The sequence below is a fragment of the Equus quagga genome, chromosome 7, assembly GCF_021613505.1.
Source record: "Equus quagga isolate Etosha38 chromosome 7, UCLA_HA_Equagga_1.0, whole genome shotgun sequence".
Lineage (NCBI taxonomy): Eukaryota > Metazoa > Chordata > Mammalia > Perissodactyla > Equidae > Equus > Equus quagga.
In genome coordinates, this window is record NC_060273.1 from 32,569,952 (window position 1) to 32,591,655 (window position 21,704).

Genomic DNA, 21,704 nt, shown 5'->3' on the forward strand with positions numbered 1-21,704 from the left:
CAGGTCACTGTGGGAGGCCCACCCCTGTGGGGCACGACGGGAGACTCTGTGGAAGCATTCCTCTTTACCTCCTCCAGCTTCAGGGGCTCGCCAGCTGCCTCTGGTGTTCGTTGGCTCGCAGACGCAGCACTCCAGTCTCTGCCTCCATCTTCACATGACGTTCTCTCCATGTCCAAATTTCCCTCATCTTATAAGAATCTTTAGATCTTTTTAGTGTCTCAATCCATGGGGATTTCAGCCTTAGGTCTGAGTTGGGGCAGAGTGGGGTTACTTGGCATGCAGAGAGGTCATTGAGGGCCCCGTGAGACTGCCACAAGCCTGGATGGCCAGGGACTGAGGACAGGGTGGGACCAGCCCGTGGCCAATTTGGAGCCGGGCTACGTCCACCGTTCCCTTAGAGTTCTGAGTTCACCGGGAACAGGCAGCTTCCTCGCCCGTCTGTGACCCGGGCCACAGTCCCCTGCCTCGGTCCCAGGGCTCATTTGATTATTCCAGCTGGACGTGGGATGAGACACAGAAAACCTGGGCTCTGAGGAACTGCTCCACAGCCTGGTTCTGCCTCCGTGGTTCTCCTGGGCTCCTCTTCATGAACGTGACACCTGCCTTTATTTTATTGTAAACAACTGAGAAATCTCTGTTTGAATTAGTGACTTCCTCCTGCACAGTTGGCTAATTAACTTGAAGCGAGGTCACCAGGCCCCTCCGGCGGGCTGACCGCGGTGATGTCTTTGCAGCCCCCAAGGGACGAAAGCCTGAACGGCCTTCTGCAGGGGTACAGGATCTACTACCGGGAGCTGGAGTACGAGGCGGCCTCAGCCACTGAGTCCAAGACGCTCAAAACGCCCTCGGCTTTACGGGCCGAGCTCACAGGTGAGACGCTGTCCCCTCCATCCCGGCACAGGTACCAAACTATGCCACCTGGGTCCCAGGTCGGCCGGGACCTCCCCAGGTGACCGTCGCACATCTGCTCCATGCAAGGCCTGGTGGGAAATTCCGTGCAGGGCTGAAGGAGATGCGGCTCTGCCTCCAGCACGCACAGGACAGGGCAGCCCAGGGTGCACGGCGAGGTGGGAGTGAAGAGAGGGCTCCGTGCTTTGGGGCTTCCGCCCAGGAGGGGGTCAGGGGAGGCTTCACGGAGGAGGAGCCATTGACGTAGGGAGTCCAGTAGAAGGATTTCACCGGAGAAGGGAGAGGCCCAGCAAAACTAAATGGTCGGGAGGCAGGAAGAAGTGAGGGGCTCTGGGATGCAGCAGGTGGGGAAGCCAACCAGGAGTGCGTGTGTGCTTCACCTCGTGAGGCCGTGGGGGTGAGGCTGGGAAAGCAGCATGCCTTGGGCGCCACGATTTTGTCCAGGGAGGAGGAGTAGCCAGGCCCTCCAGGGACACGGTGCGGCCGCCTTGAGCAGAGCACGTCCCGGGGGGAAGTGGAGGCCCAAGACCAGCTGCAGCCTGTTGCCTGATCTGCACAGGTCAGGGCCAGCTCCGCCCATGTCACAGCACACAGCCCTCCGTGTGGAGCCTGTGGCTTCTCTCGTCCCTGGTCTATCTGCTCAGCCCGCACTCCCCCAGGGTTCTTGGCATGGGCTCTGACAGTTGTTCCAGCAGCCGCCGTCGAGGCAGCTTCTGGACCCTGCACACCCACGATAGGGCCTTTGTTACACTGGGTCATCTCCGTGAAGGTCACACGTGCAGCAGCCTGTGCTCACACGATGGCCCCTCCCCTTCGAGGGTCATGGGGCTGAGTTTGACCCTGGCTATGCCAGGAGTGATGCTGATGAAGGAAAATGGCTCAGCTGTCTCCCACACTCTTAGCACACCCCCAGGGTCCCTCACTGATGGCTAGACCATAACTAGCATCTCCTTGGCTTTCTAACAAAATCAAAACAACAACATCCAAGGACCCCGGGATGCCGTTGGGTCCATATCCCTGGTCACAGGAGCTCTTCATCTCTGGTTTGCCCATCCCCTTCAGACCAGAGCCCTTACCTGAGCACAGGTAAGCTGACAACCACACCTGCCGCAGGGTATCTGGAAAAGTCGCTGCCCCAGGAGAAACTGACTTCTGTGTCTTCTCTGCTGTTTCTTTGCACTATGTCATGCCAGATGCTAATTTGATCCATTTCAGCAGAGGGGTGAGCTTACGCCACTCCCTGCCCCCTGCCCCGTCACGGGCCGGGATGCCTGGCTGTTTTATGAAGAAGCATGGTGGCCCCCAGGGAGCTGATGGGAAGTGTCGTGGGGGCAACGTGGGAGCTGAGCGGCTTCCACGCCAGGCCCCATTTCCTCGTTTCTGCAGCACCTCATTTGCAATAACTGTTCCCTGAATGCTAACTGCCTTTCTGCTTTGTTTACCCCTAATAGCCCAAAGCAGCTTCAAGACTGTGAACAGCAGCTCCACGTTAACGACATATGAATTAACACGTAAGTACACGCCGCCTTCAGCGGGAAGCCGCTGTGACCCGGGGAGCAGGTTGGAGGCAGCGCCAATTGGCCTCTCAGCAGACCAAGTGAAAACCAGCTTGGATTAATGGCTCTCATTTCTGGAATTCTGCCTCTCAAACACTACTTCTCAATATGCTAAAACCATCAGTGAGACAGGAAAGGAAACTTCTAGAAACAGAGGCTGAGAAGGGGGATTTATTGACAGCTGGTCTACAAGTTTGGGACAGAAAGTCAGATTGGGCAAGATCTCATCTCTGGCCCCCTCTGACTGTTTTTGTTAACTCTTTTGTTGTGTGTGATAAAATACCCATAACGTAAAATTTACCGTTTTCTTTACCGTTTACTCACCCATTTTCAAGTGCACAGTTCCGTGGTGTTGAGCACATTCACATTGTTGTGCAGCCGTCCCCACCACCATCTCCAGACCTTGTTCATCTTCCCAAACTGAGACTCTGTCCCCATTAGACGCTAACTCCCACCCCCACTGCCAGCCCCTGGCGCCCACCATCTACTTTCTGTCTCTGAATCTGACTCTCCAGGGACCTCGTCTAAGTGGACATGCAGTATTTGTCCTTTCGCGTCTGGCTTATTCACTTCCAGGTGCATCCATGCTGTAGCAGTGTCAGGGTTCCTTCCCTTTGAAGGCTGAGTGATACTCCACTGCCTGCACCGTGTGGTTGGTCCCTCCAGCCTCCCCTCATCTTTAACTAAACCGTGTCGCTTCCTCTCGGTTCCTGGCTGGGAATGGATTTTAAGATCAAAGTGCGGGGATAAGGGGCCCCCACAGGATGACTCATTTCACTGCAGAGAATTCCTCTGGATTAGAAAGTGGATGAGGGGCTGGCCCTGTGGCCTAGTGGTTAAGTTCAGTGCTCTCCACTTTGGTGGCCTAGGTTCAGTTCCCGAGCATGGACCTATACCACTCATCACTAGCTGTGCTGTGGCAGTGACCCACATACAAAATAGAGGAAGATTGACACAGACGTTAGCTCAGGTCAAATCTTCCTCAAGCAAAAAAAAGAGGAAGATTGGCAACAGTTGTTAGCTCAGGGCCAATCTTCCTCAGCAAAACGAAAAAGAGAACGAAAGAAAGTGGATGAAGGAAAGAGGAAGAGGAGCTAGCACTTTCCAAGGCCCTACTGTGTGCTGGCACCCTTCCAGGGCTGGCTGGCTAATGCCACTCCATTTCATCCCCGCCCCCACCCAACAGGTAGCTGGCCCAGCCCTGGGTGCTGGGGCAGGATGTGTGCAAGCTCTGTGCTTTCTTCTGTACTGCAGTGCTGCCCTAAGCACTGCGTTGTCCATCCATTGTCTGCTCACTCTCCACTGCCCGCCCACCCGTCACTCCCTCGCCCATTTCCTCGTCTCCCCCATCACACGCTCGCTGAATGCCCTCCTGGGCCGGGCACTCTCCCAAACACGGCCTCATGGAGGAGCAGCTGAAAGAGCATAGTGCAGACCGGGTTCCGGTTATGAGGGTTCCCTGGCCGGATCTCCCCCAGGCTTTTCAATCCTGGGTCGCGAAGACCGAGAGGGACAGCCCCGACCCACGCAGCTTGTCTGCGGCCACTCCTGTTTCACAGTTGACTCCTTGGAGCCCTTTGTCCTTCTGTGGACTTGGCACTTCATGAGTCCCTGGGTTGACACCAACAAGCCAGGCCGGTGTGAGTCTCAGAAGCCACTTCCGGTGGCTTGTTTATAAGGCAGCACAGCTCCATCGGGGCTGAGAAGGGGGCAGGCTGGATCCTGACTTGGCCACGTGGCCAGAACCTAGTGGGCATTTCTGTGCCGTGATGGAGGCAGGACCCCAGTGGTCTGATTCACTGAAGCTCCGCTGCTGGGAGGCGAGATATGCAGGCCTGGCATGAGTCCCTGCTCACCCCATTCACACCGGTGATCAGACTCGCACATAGGGCTGAGGGACGCCAAGCTACGGAGGAGGCAATATTAACCCGTGGGAGAACCTTCCCGAATGTTTTGGTTTCAAGGTCAGCCCCTCTCACCATGTCGGTTAGCACAGAGCTCCCGCCTGGCTCCCTGCCCTGTGTAATCCTGTGGCCACAGCTGCACACACTATTTCTTCCAGGACACGTTCATTGAAAACTCGCAGGCCTTTGGTTTGCCAGTGTAGATATATATTTTTTCAATGCCAGGATCATGCTCCAGCTGTTTTTACTTCTCAGGGGAGATTCTGGACCATGAGGCAGGTCCATATCCTGTCTCGTAATGTAGATTCTATGCCTCAGAGGAGGGACTTGCTGCCACCCATGGCGCTGAATGCACCGGGCGAGGCTTTTGCTTCCCCAGACGTGGCTGTGTCATCGCTCCCCGGGATGGGGAGGAGGGTGACGCTGCTGGGACATCTCCACAGACGTCCCTGTGGAAGAAAGTCATTTCTTCCCCCCCGGCCTCTCCCCAGAGGACACGACTCCCTCGCGGGGTTCCCACAGGGCACTTTCTTAGGGAGGGAGCTGGCCCTGGGCTGATGCATCTCCGTCGCCTTGCAGATCTGAGGAAGTACCGGCGCTACGAAGTGGTCATGACGGCCTACAACATCATCGGCGAGAGCCCGGCCAGCGCGCCCGTGGAGGTCTTCGTCGGCGAGGCCGGTAAGCTCTGGGCGTCCCTCCCATCACCTGAGGCCACAGCGCGTGGCCTGGCCCAGCACGCTCAGTGGCCAAGCAGCGTCCACCCGCGTGGAAGATCTTGTTGCTGGGGGAGCGGGAGGTTTCCAGGCCGCAGGCGGGGCTGAGGGCTGGGATATCCCCACGGCTGCAGTGAGAGAGCAGGTCTTGCTTCTGAGACCCAAGGGGTTTCTTTCACATGTGGAGGGGGCCGGCCCCGTGGCCGAGTGGTTCAGTTCGCACGCTCAGCTTCAGTGGCCTCAGCTTCCCTGGTTCAGATCCTGGGTGAGAACCTACACACCACTCACCAGGCCATGCTGTGGCAGCGTCCCACATAGGAGAACTAGAATGACGTAGAACTGGGATATACAACTAGGTGCTGGGGCTTTGGGGAGAAAAAAAAAAAAGAGGAAGATTGGCACAGATGTAAGCTCAGGGCCAATCTTCCTCACCAAAAAAAGCCAAAACAAACCCCAACAACATCTGGAGCCAGCACATTTATCAGGACCTGCTCTAGGAGAGTGATGCTGTTGCCTCCATGGGAACTTAGGTGTGTGGGTACCTCAGTTTCTGGAGGGGGAGTGTCTGTCCTTTGTCACCCGCCGTCCCTGGCTGGGCCTCTCTCAGCAGTGGCCCTGGCACTTGAGTAGCCTGACTGCCCAGTGACAGCCCCCTCTCGGGTCTCGGAAGGCATGTGAGTCATTGTTTCTACCCCTTTTAGATAGGACGTGGCCCCTGAGTTTGTTTCAAGGACCATCCCTTCTGTGGGGCTGACTCGTGTGGAGATGGTATATCCTGTGTTGAGATCAGACTGTGACTTTGTCCTCTCCAGACCAGCGTGGCCTCAGTAGCAAGAGCACCCGTGCCCTCTGCCCGGAGGCCCCTGCCCACAGAACCTCACACTCCCCTCAGCCAACAGGCCTTCGGGTCGCTGGGCCCAGGCACGGGAACAGGTCAGGTGACCTTTTGCCCTGTGGCGAGGTGGTTGTTACAAACCAATCGGGAGCACTGAGGGTGCAGCTCAGCGGGATTTTTCTGGAGTGGTCAAGTGAGGACGAGGGAAATGAGACACCAGGAGCACAGGGTACATTGGCCTCTCTGTACACAGAAATCTGTCCCAAGGGGTTCCTTGGAGCAGAGGGGGAATGTGGCACTCACTGTCTGTAAGAGTGGCTTCTGGCACCTGGGCTCTAGTTGGCCACCAGGGTGAGGCGGTCATGCCATGGGTTGAGGGGAGCCCATGGCAGCCAGTGGGGATCTGTGGTACCTGCATTGCCCTCCAGTCAGCCTGCACTTCGGAGACAGGACCCAGCGTACGGGGGAGCCCAGGGCACGGCAGGCAGGGCCTTAGTCCCAGGGACCAGGGCAGACACCCAGAGAAGAGCCTGGAGTCTGGGTAGGAGACCAGGTAGGCACTGGGGTGCCCTGTCCAGCGGGCTGAATGACAACATGATGATGCCCTGCTCCCACTCTCGTTCTGGGCTTGTCTGATTTGTGGTAAAATACATATAACGTGAAATTTACCCCCAAGTCGAAGTGTGCAATTCGCGGCACTGAGCCCGTTCACAGTGGCATGCAGCCATCACCACCGTCCATCTCCAGGGCCTTCTCATCTTCCCACACCCATTAAGCAGTGCCTCCCCTCGCTCTCCTCCCCCAGCCCCCGGCAACCTCTCATTTACTTTCTGACTGTGCATTTGCCTACTCTCGATGTTTCGTGCTCATGGAATCATACAGTCTTTGTTCTTTGGTGGCTGGCTTCTCTCACTCAGCGTCATGTCCTTGAGGTTCCTCAATGTTGTCACCGGTGTCAGCACTTCATTCCTTCTCGCGGCCGAGTAGCGTTCTGTCATATGCGGACACCACACTTGGTGTATCTATTTGTCCATTGATGGCCCCTTGGGTTGTTTGTGGCTTTGGGGAGGGGACCTGCTGCGAGGGTGTGCTCCAGGTCTTTCTCAGAGGTGCTGAGCCCACACGGGCCAGTGGGGAGGAGGGAGTCACAGAGACTGCAGCCGGGTGGGCCTGGCCCCCGACGGGGACGCTGGCTGCTCCTGTTCCCCTCCAGGGCTCCCCCTCTCCTCCCTTCTCCACAGTGGGGTCCCTGCTCCAGCTCTTCCTGTAGAGGCCTGTCCTCCTGCCCAACACACCCACTCCCCACAGTGTTTCACCGCCACCAAGTCTCCCTGTCCCGGCCTCTGGATCCTTTCTGATGCCACAGAAGGCAAAGGGAAGCCCTCCCCATCACGCCCAGGCTCCCAGGGCTGGTCTGACCCCACACATGTGGGCTCCCAATAGCAGGCCACGTTGCTGACGGAGCTTGAAAGAGGCGCTAAGAACGGGGTGGAGCTGGTGTGCATGCTGGCACCGGGGGAGTGCTGGGCAGTCTCCGGAAATCGGCTTCATGCAGAGGGCCAGAGTGCTGTCATCCCTTCACCCCGTGAGTCCTCTCGAGCTCCAGGACCTCCTCCAGTGCCTTCTTTCAGAAGCTCTCTCCGACCCCCTCCCTCAGGCAGAGTTTGGGGTTTCTTCCTCGGTGCCCAGATCCTTGGCCGCTTTGTGACGACCTCTGCATTTGTTATCAGATGGGCCTGTCCTGTCTGTGTGTGTCTGTCCTCCTCACTGGCTGTGGCGTCTCATCTCGGCATGCTCCTGGTCCTGGGATTAGGACCCAAGGGGCCCGAATGCCTTTGCTGTCCTGCAAACAGACGATCTAGAACTCTGCCGTGAGGCCCTGGTGCAGGGGAGCAGCAGTGGGCCTCCTGGGCACCAGCACAGGCCTGCAGATCGGGCTGAGGTGAGAGCAGGTGGGAGGAAATAGGGGGACAGGGCTGGTCAGAAGATGCCTCATCCTGAAGGAAGGTGAGGAGTGACAGTGACTCCGGCCCCTGTGACTGCAGTGGCCCCAGTAACCTTCCTGCTGGAGACACATGCGCTCCTGTCATGGACTTGTTTCTCCATTTCGTTTTCTTCCTGATGCTCCCACGGTGGCCTCTGCAGGGAAGGGCGAGGCAGCCCCAGTGAGGGCGCAGGAGCGGTCTCGTCTCTGGAGGAGGCGGGCGGGGTGCTGGGATGCTGGCCCGTCTGTCAGTCCCCGTGGGCGGGCAGTGGTGACAGAAACCAGAGCAAGTCTGCTAAATGCTAAGGGCCAGGCTCCCAGCAAGAGGATTCTCGTAAGGGCCACACGTGCAAAACCCCATATGTGACCCTACAGCTCTGTTCCCCCAGTGCAGTACCGATGGGGGGGCAGGAGGGAGATCCCAATGGAAGGAGGGTGGACATCTACTCCTCCCGCCATGATGTGGGCTACAGCCTTTCAAAGAGACTCCAGTCGAGGACATAGAACACAGGCGAAAGAGCATAGGGCAGAAGGGCTGGAGGACCCTGGGAGAGGGTGTGCCATGCGGCTTTGGGGAGGGTGAGGGGGCGAGGAGGAGGGGGTGCCCGGTGGAGAGCTGCCTGTCATTGGATGGAAGTAGGTGCCGACCTGGGCTCTGGGACCCAAGGGGCAGGACCAGGGAAGGGTCACGGCCAGAGCTGCAGGTGGTAAAATGGGACCAGCTCTGGCGTTTGGGGGGAGGAGGAGAGGGGAAGCAGGGGGAGGAGGAGAGGGGAAGCAGGCTTCCCGGCGAGCGAGCGCAGCAGCTGCTCTGGAGCTAATGGGAGAGTCTCAGGTTTGACGTAGCACCAGGAGCACAGACGGCTGTGTCCCCCCAACTCTCTCTTTCCCTGGGCTCCCAGCATCCATCCACTACAGCTCTGTGTCGTCACTGACCTAGGGTGGCCAACGCTGGGGGAGCAGAAACGACCTCACCACTTCCCAGCGGAGGAGGTTAAGGGGCGGGTTGAATTGAGTGGCCCCCGAGTCCTAAATGAGTGGAGCTGTGAGACAGATCCCGAGGGCCCGCGAGGAAGGCTGTCCCAGGCCAGGAGCCCTGGGACGTTACAGGAGTCAGAAGGAAACGTCCTTCATGCCACCTGCAGCGCGGCCGGCATTGCTGTGACTGATACCTGAGGGAAGGCGGCAGGACATCGAGCACAGAACCCACAGGTGCGCGAGGCACGCGGAGCCACCGGGTCCTCCCTGATTGGAATGCCATCCTCATTTTATTTAACAGACACACACATGGCAGCAAGGCCCCTCACGAGCCCTTCCTCGCTCTGGGCGCCCACCCCATCCCAGCTCGCTTTCTCCATCCTCAGAGAGTCTGTGCCCACGGGGTCCTCCATCTGACCCTGGGGCCTAGGAGAGGGTTCCGGTTCAGGCTGTGTGGACAGGGCCTGGGATGGTGTCCCAGAAGGAGCAGCTGTATCATCATCCCAGCTGTTACTGAGGGCTGGCCCCGTGGCCCAGTGGTTAAGTTCGCGCGTTCCACTGCAGGCGGCCCAGTGTTTCGTTGGTTCGAATCCTGGGCGCGGACATGGCACTGCTCATCAAACCACGCTGAGGCAACGTCCCGCATGCCACAACTAGAAGGACCCACAACGAGGAATATACGACTATGTACCGGAGGGCTTTGGGGAGAAAAAGGAAAAAAAATAAAATCTTTTTAAAAAAAAAAGAAAAAAATGAGACTCAGAGAAGACGTCGCTTCCCCGAGTCCACACAGCGGGCAAGCCAGCTGGTATTCGCACCTGCAGATGGGCCAGCCCTTCCTTTCGAATTGAGGGTCCTTCCAAAGGCTCCCCTGCTGGCGTGCTCCTCCGTTGCTGGGGGCAGAGCCCACGACTGTGTCACACACATACCCCTCCTTGCTCCCGTCAGTTTCGGTCCCAAGAAAAAGGGGCCCAGAGGGGTCCCTGAATTCAGCCTCCTGCTCCTCACCCATCGGATGCGGCCCGGCTCCCTGGCTGCAGACACACGGACGTCTCCCCGAGCTGGGCCTGGCAGAGCCCGTCCTGCAGTTGGGGTTCTCAGCTGTTATTCAGCCTCAGCATGTTTCTCTGTCATCTGTGTTTACACGACAGAGAATGTTCCGGAAGGTGGATGCCAGTGCTTCCAGCATTGCTGCCATCCCCGTCCCTGCCTCTCACAGCCCGAAGCGCCCCCGTTGTAATGACGTCATTCTGACAATGAGAGGGACTGCTAACCAAGCCTTCGAAAATAAAATTACATCAGGCCAGTTTCTGTTCGCTCAGCTGCATGCTTCCTCATGTCACAAACTAGTCAGCATGAGATGCTCAGACTTTTATGAAAACTGAGAATGAACCGTGGTTTCATGTGTAGACCTGCAAGACTGAGTGTTGGCTCTGCTGGTTACCAGCTGTGTGACCGTGGGCAAGTCACTTGACCACTCTGAGCTCTGGTCCTGAGGCATCATAGTGTAGAGGGGAAAGCTGCAAGCTAGGAGTGAGGAGACTCAGGTCCTCATCCCAACTCTGCCCCCAACTCATCTGTCCCACTCACAGGATGCATGTCCAGCATGTGCTTGGACCAGGGCCAGCCTATTTGGTGAATGAGTGATTGAGACCCCGGGCAAGTTACTCTATTTGTCTGGCCTCGTCTATAAAACAATGAGATATTTAGAGTAGAAGATCTCTGGCTCCCCTCTAGCCTAAATATATAATATTTAAATCCTTTTAACCTCAGAGAGAAAGGGTAATTTTTAAGAGATTTCTCATTGAGATTGATTTCTGAGCCCAGGCATTACACATTGGTAAAAATAATATATCAGTAAGGACGCCAGTTTGCAGGAGCTAGAAACCCAACTCAAATAGGCTTAAGCTGAAAGAATTATTTATTAGCTCATGTGATGGAAAAGTTGAAGAGCCTGGATACAGCTTCAGGCATGGCTGGACCCAGCACCCTAACAAGCTAGTCTCATGCCTCCTCTTGATTCTACTCTCTTCTCAGTTTGCTCCTATCTTGGGCAGGCTCTTCCTCAAGGTGGCCCTGCGGCTCCAGGCAGCAGAAAGAGAGTTTCTCTTTTTCAACAATGCCTGCAGTGGAAATCCACTGGCTCTCTTTAGTGATATCCATCTGCAAACCAGCTGATGTGTCCAATGACCTGAGGTCCCCAAAGCCAGGGGGTGATGTCATCTCTACCTGGACCTCATGGACTAAATGGGAGGAGGGTCCCCAGGGGAGACCAGGATGCTGCTGCTGGACCAAGGGAAAGGGTGTTTACTACAGATGTCTATGCAGCACTAATGGCAGCGCTTGCCAAGTGGTCAGAGCTTTTTCTGGGAGAGGTGTAGAGACCATGTCTGTGCGTTCCTCAGCAGGACGGCTGTGCCAGTCATGCCAGTGAAACCTCCGGCCCAGCCCTGTGTCCTCAGGGTTCTGGGTGCTACGGGGCTGTCAAGGAGCCCATATCCTGGCCTTCAAGACACTTACTCCTCGAGGGCGGGCCCCACTTTCAGGATACGCCTGCCCCTGCCTGGGGATGCGGGCCGGCACATCAGCCGCTGTATTTCCACCAGCCCTGGTGGCGGGCCTGCAATCCCGACCTCCCAGGCTGCTCCCCGTGCGCACACCATTCCGCCCACACCCAGCTGTGTCCACCTGGAATTCCTGCTCTTCCCTCCCCTCCCTGGAGAGACGCCCAGCTTCAGGGCCGGCCCCTCAAAGGACGAGCCGCCTTCTCTATGGCCAGATGGTCAGAACTGGTGCTCCTTCCTCTGTTCGGAAGCACATGGCCCACACAGCTCTCTGCACTCCCCTCTGTGGTCGGGTCTGCTCTGTGGGACCCATGAGGGTGCAGCAGGTGTCGCCTGCCCTGAGCGGGAGTCATGGGAACAGATAGGAGCGACCCTCGCCCTGCCGCTGGCTTCCTCACCCTGGGAAGGGGGATGACCACGCCCACTCTCGTGGAGCAGGAACCCCCCCTCAGCGGCTACCCTGAGCGCTCATCCCAGTCCTGGTCAGGACCCAGCAGCCCCCGGGCCCCGCTCTGCCCCGTCTACTGCACAGTCACCGCTCGGGGCAAAGTCCTCGGTCCCTGGGACTGGTGGGCTCTTACCAAGTCTGTTACTCCGGGGGCAGGGGTGTTGTGACAGTCCCTGTGGATTCGGGTTGCTTTCCTGAGGCAGCAGCTGGGTCCCTCTGGCACAGGGTCATGGAGAAGACTCAGTGAGACTGAAGACACTGCAGGCGCTGGCACGGCCCCAGCCCAGAGCCGCACACACCATTGGGAGCAGAATCTTCCCTTCCCGTCCACCTGAGCTTCAAGGGCGGGGCGAGGGGAGCGGTCCTGGCCACATCCAGTCTTGCCTTCCCTCTGAGCCTCGGCCCAGCTATACGGGCAGAATGGACGCCCTGTCCAAGTTCAAACCATTCCATCTGAAGAGCTGAGACGATGCCGGCATGGAGAGGAAGCCCAGAGTGAACCCGAGGCGGGTCTGGCCCGACGGGTCGACGTCGGCCAGGAGCCGTTTGGGCCCAGAAGTCAACCGAGGCAGCGAGTGCTGGGCCTGGACCTGAACTTACGCCCAGACCCAGCGGATGTTCAGAAACTTCCCGTGGGGCCCGCAGACTGCAGGTCTGCGCTCCTGGAGGATGGGCCGCTCTGCGCAGCCGCGCAGAATCACTTCTGGGGCCCAGGCATGCCATCGGATGGCTTCACTGGGCCTCCAGCTATTACTGGACGTGCAGGAAGAGGGGAGGTCCTGGGGCCAGCGGCCGCAGAGCCCAGGGGAAAGGCAGGCTGCCATCGGAGGGGCGCACGGGGAAGAGGGCTTGCTCCAGGGGGGAAGACAAGGTCGGCCTCATCCTTTCCCTCTCTGCCGTGAAGAGTTGCCATGGTAAAGATGCCCACGCGGGCGCTTAGGCTGAACACCGAGGTTGGGGGGGGGGTCACCATTTCCAAGGACTGGGCCCCTCTGGGCAGGGCGGGCTCGTGAGCTCAGGCCTCCTTCTCTCATTTACCCAGAACAGTCCTGCAGGGGAGGCCATCGCCCTTTGTGCATACGCGGAACTGAAGCTCCCAGAGGGCTCCAGCCACCTGGCCCAGGACCCCTCCTGGCCAATGCGGCCCTCACTGCACAGGCTTAGAGCCTGACCACAGCGTTGCTGGCCTTGGACAGACGCGTCTCTGCCAAGGTCCAAGAGCAAAGTCAGACACTGCAGGGCCGGGAACAACCCCCTCCGGCCTCAGGAGCTGCCATGTGTGGCACAGAAAGAGAGGACGGAGGGGCAGGCTACATGGGGAGTGGGCCAGGGCCTGTCCTTGGGCCTCTGTTTCCTGGTCTGTAAAATGGAGCTCAAAGTGCTGCCCACTCCCCAGCCCCCCCCCACCCCCCCTCGCTGGGGGCAGGAGATGGAAGGCAGTCTCCACAGTGCTGGGGCCCCGTGGCTGCTCTGAGATGTACAGCTGGGCTCCTGGCAGCAGTGCACAAGGGGCCCGGTTGGGATTTTCAGCCCACCTTTGAGGGTCCTCTTGTGTCCCCCTTTGCAGCCACTTCAGCTCTGAAAAGCCCAGCCTTTTATTTCCCCACCTGGCCACAGCCTCTGGGTCCCCACGGGCCTGCAGAGGGGCCTGGCACCCAGTGAGCCCCACGCAGAACTGGGCTGGGACTTTTCACCTCCAGTTCCAAGGTGGTGGTCAGGGTGGCCAGACCTGCGTGGCGACAGCCAGAGCTTTTCAGGCCCGAGGGACGCCCCAGTGCAGTGCCAGCCAGCCACCCAGAGCCAGCTTTTCTCCTGGGGCTGGGGGCCGTGTTTCCCCTCCTCCACTGAGCGCCTCCAACACATCCCAGCTGAACACGTGTAAACGTAACCCATGCTTCCAGCTTATTCGTGGAGCTCTGAGTGCAGCCGCAGCTGCTCCGGCGCCCTCGGGGAGAGACTGGAAGGCCCCATCCCACCCAGCCCAAGCTGAGACGCTCTGAGTGCATCTCTTGTCTCTGCCCCACTGCCCCGCTGGTCCAGGAAGTACCTCAGAATCTCCTGGGCTCCTGCAGGGAGCCCGGGTCCAGCCCTGCAGTAGGGAGGGACCATGCGCCTCCCAGCCTCCACCTGGGCTTCTCCAGACCGCACCCTTTGCCTCGGGCCTGGCCGCTACGGATCCAGGCCAGGTCTGGGGTTGCCGCTTCTGGCCTCTGTAGCCTCGTCCAGGGACTGGAGGTAGCAGGGCCTCCAGGATTTCTACGTAGGAGGGGCTTGGTCCTGGTGAGCTGGTTCAGGGTGGGAGTTGAGACTCGTGGTTTTCACCCCGGTCGTGTGTATATCTGGTGCATCGCGTGTTTGTGCACGGGAGACAGCGGGAGAGAGCAAGCAGGGCTTGCTGCTGTGTGAAGAACATGGGCCACGGCCAGGCGATGCCTCCCCTGCATGAGGCGGACGGTCCTGAGGGGAGGGCAGGGGTTGTTCCAGTGGTGGAGGAACTTCACGAGCAACCCTTGAGCTTATCCCTATTGTTTTACATCATCAAACCCATACCTGCCACCTTGTGCCTGCAGAGGACCCCAGGTCCAGTGCCCTGAAATTATAAATCAAGCTGCTGTGGACACCATTACAAATCTTTCACAACTTCTCTGATGCTTCCCTTAGGATAAAAGGCTAGAAGCAGAATTTCTGGTTCAAAGGACATAAACATTTTGCACTTTCAAAAAATGGGAACTCATTGACACCCTGTGCTGCAGTGACCAGAATACGGGTCTCGTGCCTGTTCCTCCCTCCCCAACTTTAAATCTTTCCTCACGAGCTAGATGAAAGTTATTTCGTTGTGTCTTCATATACGGCTTTTAAATTAGCGGTCTGTGGTTAATGCCTGTGATTGTTCTCATGGGGGGGGTCTTACTATTTTTGTTGATTTGTAAGAGCTCTTTACATATTAAAGATAGTGCATGCAACTGTATTTGTGGCAGATAGTTTCCCTTCTCTGTTGTGTGTCGCTAGTTAGATTGTGTTTAAGTTGTTGTGTTCCCTACAGATCTGCTGCATCTCTGCTTCCCATTTAGAAACCTGGCAACCTTGAAACCTTGAAACCAGAAACCAAAAAACCTTGTCTTTTGAGTTTTTGTGGTTTCATTTTTTCCGTTAAACTCTTTAATCCATCTGTAATTTACTTTGGTACCCGGCATGAACTGAGCTGATAAATAGATTATTTGTTTCCAGAGAAGTTCCCACTCCCTGCACCATCTCTTGATTGATTCTTTCTTTGTGACAGACCTTTAACCATGTTTTAAACTCTTACAGAGTCGAGTCTGTCTGAGGCCTCTTCTCAGTTCCACCACCATCTTTACTGACCCCTGGCACTGCCAAACCTTTCATTTATATCCCTTTGCTACACCTTTTCCATATTTAGTGGCGCTGGTCCTATTCTCTTTTGTTTTGCAAAATTTCTCAGCCATTCTGTCAACTTCACAATCATTTTGTCAAGTTCTCAAATTCTGCTGGGATTTTTACAGGAAGTGTATTAAATTCTAAATGGACATGGAAATTCTTGACATCCTTCACACGTCCTCTCCGAGGACTGGCCTCTCCCCTCCCGCATCTCTCGCTGCAGTCGTAGTTTTCTGGGTTCAGGTCCTGCACGTTGCTTATTGGACACATTTCCCGCAGTGTCATCACAGTCATGCTCTGAGCCCAGGTGTCCCCATGACCTGTCCCCGCTCTACCCCAGCGTATCTGAGCCAAGGCTGAGGTCCGCCTGGTTACGAGGACGTTAAAGATCGGTCCAGCAAAGGAAGAACTTCGTCAGTTCTGCAAGGAAGGGACCGGGACCTGCTCCTGCATCCAGGGGAAAAGCCCTGAAGAGTTCAGGTCAGCAGCCCAGTGTCCAGACCTTTGGTCTTCGGGCCTTCAACTTTTTCCACAAAGGGAAAACAGACGGACTCGCAAACTTGGTATTTATACTCATTTGCTCTTAGTGGCATTTGGGTTGCTTTTGGCATATGTGTTGCTTCAGAAGACAGAAAAGTACCTTGAAACTATGGGTTTTCTGTTTTTTAGAGTGAAAACATTGTAGAATGTTGTTTCTACCTTTCCTGTAAATACTCCACGTTGTTAATTACCGTTGGGTGGAATGAGAGAAAAATCTCGCAGCTTCTCGCTGTGTGAGCTCCCCCTAGTGACAAATGGAGCCAGGGCTGGGGCCACACGTGAACTTGCCGGGATTCAGAGTCCTGCAGGTTTGAAAACGTGTGTGATGAAGAGTGAGTGGCGGTTGTCTACAGTCGTTGTGTGGTTGTCCTGCCTTCCTAGGGCTGCAGTGTCTCGCTTTCGTCATTGGGTGGGATCTCCAGGTGATTATTGTCGGGACCCAAGCTCATGAAGTCATGGAAACCCTATGCAGTTTCTTCTTGTTCCCGTCTCACCTGTTGGTGCAGTGGGCGGTGCCATGCGAAGGCAGAGGCATGGAATTGCATCTAGGCTGTCATGAATGATTGACGGACATCTGCTGACAGCCTACTGTGTGCTAGGTGGGATTGCTGTCTCCAATTCCCAGATGAACAGCTGACATTCAGAGATTATCACCGAGTCTGGAGGTGGCCGAGGGCTCCTTGGGGCCCTTCCCACCCTCCGGTGGGGCTACAGCTCATAGTCTTGTTCCCTTAATGCACAAACGCTCTATGAGCCACTGCTGAGTTCAGACCAGAGACCCTCCAGTGGGGCTTCCTCCAGTGTCGCTGTGCCTGACCCCCAGCAGGCGGGGGGCACAGATATGGTGAGTACATGGAGAGTTTGCCCACCCCCTCGCTGTGCCGGGCAGAACTGCAAGATATTGTTGAGGCCCTTGGCTACTTCCTCCAGGCTCTCTCCACAGCATCTGTTATCCCAGGACATCCTCTCGTGAGGCCCATGTGGTGAATAAGGCGACAGAGCCAAGTATCCTGTCGATTTTAAAGCTCTCCGCAAGCACGGGGGGGCGGGGGTGCTGAGCAGGGGGAGGGGGAGGGAAGAGCAGAAGCGGGAGTGACAGGAGCAGATGCTCCCAGAACTCAGGGCTCTCCTGGGACTAAGCTAGCAATACTGAGTTAGGCATGGCCCCTGGGAGAGGTGAGAGGGAAACAGCGTGGGCCTGATATGGCCTCATTACCACTGGGGCGGAGAGAGGGGCAAGGACCACCCCACAGGTGTGAGTGGAGACCCGCCCCCCAGCCAGGACCCCTAGAAACCTCTAGAGTCACCATTTCCACCCCATCTTCCACTCTCCTGCCTGAGCGATCCTTCCTAAACCTCAGCCTCATCCTGTCACTTTGGGTCCAGCCCTCCGTGGATCCCCATTGTCTGTTGGGGAAAAAAATGTCTGATCCTAGGACGGGTCCACGGGCCCCTTCGGCCCTGCACCACTCTACCCTCCAGCATCATCTCTGGCGGGCTCTGGACCCACCCTGCCTTCTTCCAGCCGCAGTGAGCATCACCCAGACCCCCAAATCTGGGCATCTCTCCCACGCCCCGTGACTTCATATGCTGCCCCCTCACCTGGATTGTTGCCTTTCCTAGCAGACACGGGAGCCTAGCAAATGTTGGTAGATAAATGACGTTATTAATAACCTTATTTCCATCAATCCATGAAGGCCGGGGAAGAATATTCTAGTGCCTAATGCTTTATTTGGAAAGGATCCCAAACATCACACTGTCCCGAGTCCAAGTCCTTGGCCGGATTCACTGGAGAATCCTCTGGTTTACCAGATGGGCCTCCTCACTCGCTCAGCAGCTCACTAGGCCCCTGACGGCCCTGCCCTTGAGGACCACGCCCTCTGGGCGGAGGGGAGATGGCCCTGCCTGGGACCGCTAAGGGGCTGGCTCTGCAGGGTCAGGCCGTACAGGGTGTGGGGCCTCCTGCGTGTGGCAGAGGTCAGCGTGGACTGGAGTCAGGGCTGGAGCTGAACTTTGCGGGATGAGTAGACCAGGACCATCCACACGAGGACGGAGGCCTCGTCTCCACGTGTGTGCCAGGCGGACCGGCCACGTGGAGGCGGGTCTTCACACCCACCCGCCTTCTGGGTTGCTGGCAGCACCAAACGGAGCAGTGGATTGGAAGGTGCTCTGCCCCATACTATGGCCCACGCCCAGGCCTCTCCTCCCCAGACAAGCTTTCCTGAAAGAACCTTCCTCCTTTTCCTTGTCTTTATGTTGTTTGACTTCTAATTAGGAAACGTGAGGCCTGTGCGGAAGTAGACCGACGAATGTAAAGAACGCTCATGTGGTCACCACCCGGTTCAACCACCAGGCACAGAAAGGGCTCCTCGAGCCTCATCCACTCGTCCACCCACGTCCCTCCTCCCGCGATTTCACAGCAGTTCTCAGACATCATATTTTTTTTAATATCATATCATTTTATTAAAAAATGTTTCAGCGTATATCCCTAAAAGTACTCTTTCCAAATATATGTATATCCACACAGTCATTCCCACCCCCAGGAGAATTAGTAACGATTTCTGAATACAGTCAAACATCCAATCTGCACATTCCCATGGAACCACCTCCTCTTACCGTCTTCCGTTCTCTCCTCCCCTCTGAGACTTGCCAGCTTCAGCCCCGGGTGTGGGTGGACCTGCCAGGCTCCTGAGCTCCTTGTTCCCAAGTCCAGTGGGTGCTTCCCAGCCCTGGTCTTGGCCTGACCTTTGACTCTGGCCGATCTCCGCAGCACCGCCCTGCTAGCTCCCCGGGTCTGCCTCTGCCCAGTCTGCTGCCGTTTACTTGGGTTCCATCCTTGACCCTCTCAGGGGTCCTGAGTGGCCAGAACCCTGGTGGCTGTTGCTGTTGCACACCTGACAGTTCTGGGGTTAAGTGATGGGGACAAGGTCCCAGGGCTGGCAGCCCAGGACATGGGGGCCGGGTGTCTTGACTCCTACGCGGGCGCTCATTATCCTGGAGCAGGTAGCTCGGCAGTGGAGGCCCGCCCTCTCCAGTCCTACTCCGTGTCCTTCCTCTGTTACCTCAGAGCAGGGTCCGCAAACCACACCCACCGGCCAAATCCAGCCCGTGCCTTTTTTATAAATAAAGTTTTATTGAGACACCCATTCATTTACATATTGTCTGTGGCTGCGACAGATACCTTAGGTCCCTTGAAGCTTAAAATGCTGTCTGCCCTTTACAGAAAGCTTCCCAGCTCCTGTCCTGGAGAAGCAGTTTGGGCCTTAGAGTTACGCAGACCCACATCCAAATCCAGCCCACTCGGGCAAGCCACTAAGCTCCTCCAAGCCTCAGGTTTCTAAGGTGTAAAATGAGAATAAAATATCTTTCCTGTAGCTTGAGTTTTGCGAATACAGACTGACTCGGATGCAGATGATCAATTTGGGACCACGAATCGCGTTCTGCGGACCACCGTTGGTTGCTGTGCAATCGTGCTGCGTCAGGACCTGGATCTTGCTGTGATGGGAAACCCACTCTATAGGCAAGGAGGAAAAAAAAAACCAAAGCAACAGTTGCAAGCGGCAGAGCTGGTTTGTTGAGTGGCTTTTAGCTTTGCTTCTCGTAACAGCGGGGGGTAACGGTGATTGAGCTGAGAAGGATGTGTGAGCAGTCGTGTTGCTGATGGTGTCGGCAATGTGGGAAAACAAAGATCATTACTGCGTGAAATCGCATGTTCAGTGCTAACCTCTATTGTGGAAATATCTGTAAGAAAAATGCGTTTGTATTATGAGTCTGAAACTGTCTGGGCTCCACCTCCTTTCCTACTGAAACAACTGATTTTAAACCGCAATTTTAAAACCGTGCAGCGTCTTAGGAACGCAGCTGCCGTGTTGTAGCGGATCAGATCCCGTGTCCGAGCTGAGGAAGGCAGTGTCCACTGCCACACCTTTGCTGCCCTCGCTCCCCTCCCCTGGAGCACCCCTCCTTTCTCTCCACATATAAACACGCTCCCTCAGAACTCAGAGTCCTGATGACTCGTGCCTGTCCTTGTTCTGGAGGCACCTGTAATCAGAACCAAACTCTTGCACTATTCCAGAATTCTGCAATTCTTGCCAGTGTATCACCAGTAAAAAGCCAGGAGCTGACCTTGGATTTCCTCTGCACGGTCACAGTGCCAAGCCCTGAACTGGAGCTGGGCTGATTAAAACATATATTGACCATGACAGTGGGTGGTTGCTTGAACACCTGCACCATGAGATCCAGCGTTTATGACAGGGGCTGCACCAAATTCAAGCCAGTCTCTGAGAGCCCAGAACATGCAAAGCCTGTGCTTTGGCTGGTACCTTTCCTGGAAGAGCTCATGCTCCTTGGGATGTATTGGTTATCCATGGCTGCGTAACAAATTATTCCAAGGTAGCTGCTTAAAACAACACACACCTGCTACCTCCCAGCATCTGGGGATCGGGAATCCAGGCACAGCTTTGGACTTCCTCTGCTTCAGGTCTCTCCCAGGGTGTCAGCCAGGGCTGCAGCATCATCTGAAGGCTTGACTGGGGAAGGATCCATTTCTCAGCTCACTTGTTTGGTTGTCGGCCGGCCACAGTTTCGTGGGCTGCTGGACAGGGGCCTCAGTTCCTCAGAGGCCTCCCTGAGTTCCTTGGCGAGCCTCTCCATAGAACATCTGACTACACGGCAGATGTTAGAGTGAGCTAGGGAGAGGGCACGAGGGTGCCAGTGGGAGGGGGTGCTAGTGAGAGAGAAGCCTCGGTCCCTGTCACCTACTCACAGTGCTGCCAGCCTATGGCACCTGCCACGTTCTGCACATCAGAAGCAGGCTACATGGGCAGCCCCCTTCAGAAGAGGGCATCACATGGGGGTGAGTACCAGGAGGTGGGATCACTGGAGGTGTCTCCAGGATCCATGATGCCCATGTCCACAGCTGTGGAAGCCAGTGTGCGAGCCTCACCTTTGCTGCTCTTACTTCACAAGGGAACCACAAGGGCACCCGGACATTGAGACCTGTCAGCACGTGGCGACATACTTACTCAGTCTCTACGGAGGACATGGCCCACATAGGACCAGTGCCCCATGCACCCCACTGGGCAGTTTGCTGGACAGCGAGGTCCCACTTCAGGGCAGTGGGCTGGGAGCAAGACACCTGTGTTCACTTTGCCTCCTGGAGCACCCGCCCACTGCCAAGCTGTGCTCTCCCACAGTGCATTTCATTTCATCTCTAAAACCCTTTAAATCTGGCATTTTCTCCTATTTTACAAACAATGAAACTGGGGCTCAGAGAGATTGAATACTGTCCCAAGTCCCACATGCTGAGCTCAGATCTTAAAACTCACCATTTAGGGCTTTTTCCGTGACCTTCCATCTGCCGTTTCTATAGCCTGGAGGACCTGGCATTGATTTTTTTGAAAACAGGTTTTGTGACCAGTTTCCTGGTTTTTCTCCTTAAGCTTCCTTGGAGTTATTTTCGGTGCTGGCTCAGCAGTGAGGTGGTGAGAGGAAGGACTCGGGGTTTGGAGCTCGAGGAAAGGGCAGCACAGGAGGGAGACGGGGCTGTTCCCAGAATCCAGGAAACGTGGGCTGGGACTGCCTGCCCTCCCCGGGGAGCTCCAGGCTGCCTGGGCTGGAGTCTGAGTGAGAATCACACACTCGCTGAGTGTGGGACCTCGGGCAAGTTACTTAAGCTCTCTGGGCCTTAGCCTTCCCATCTGTGTAATGGGAACCTTGTGGGGTTATGAGGATAAGGTGAGCCCACAGCCGAAGGGCTTGGCAGAGCTCGCTGGTTACCTGGCATGAAGAAAGCCCCTCAGTGTCGTCCTCGGCGCTGTCATCCACATCCCACTGGTGGATCACTCCGATTCCAGCAGCCGACAAACTAGATCT

At 56.4% G+C, this 21,704-nt stretch overlaps 1 protein-coding gene across 1 annotated transcript in view; it reads left to right on the forward strand.

Annotated features, from left to right (window-relative positions):
• SDK1 (sidekick cell adhesion molecule 1) overlaps window positions 1-21,704 on the forward strand; it is a 625,710-nt gene that overhangs the window by 551,406 nt on the left and 52,600 nt on the right. The window contains exons 33-35 of the mRNA XM_046666514.1: window positions 735-870; window positions 2,361-2,420; window positions 4,949-5,050. Coding sequence (XP_046522470.1) covers window positions 735-870; window positions 2,361-2,420; window positions 4,949-5,050 — 298 coding nt within the window. The remainder of the gene's footprint in view (window positions 1-734; window positions 871-2,360; window positions 2,421-4,948; window positions 5,051-21,704) is intronic.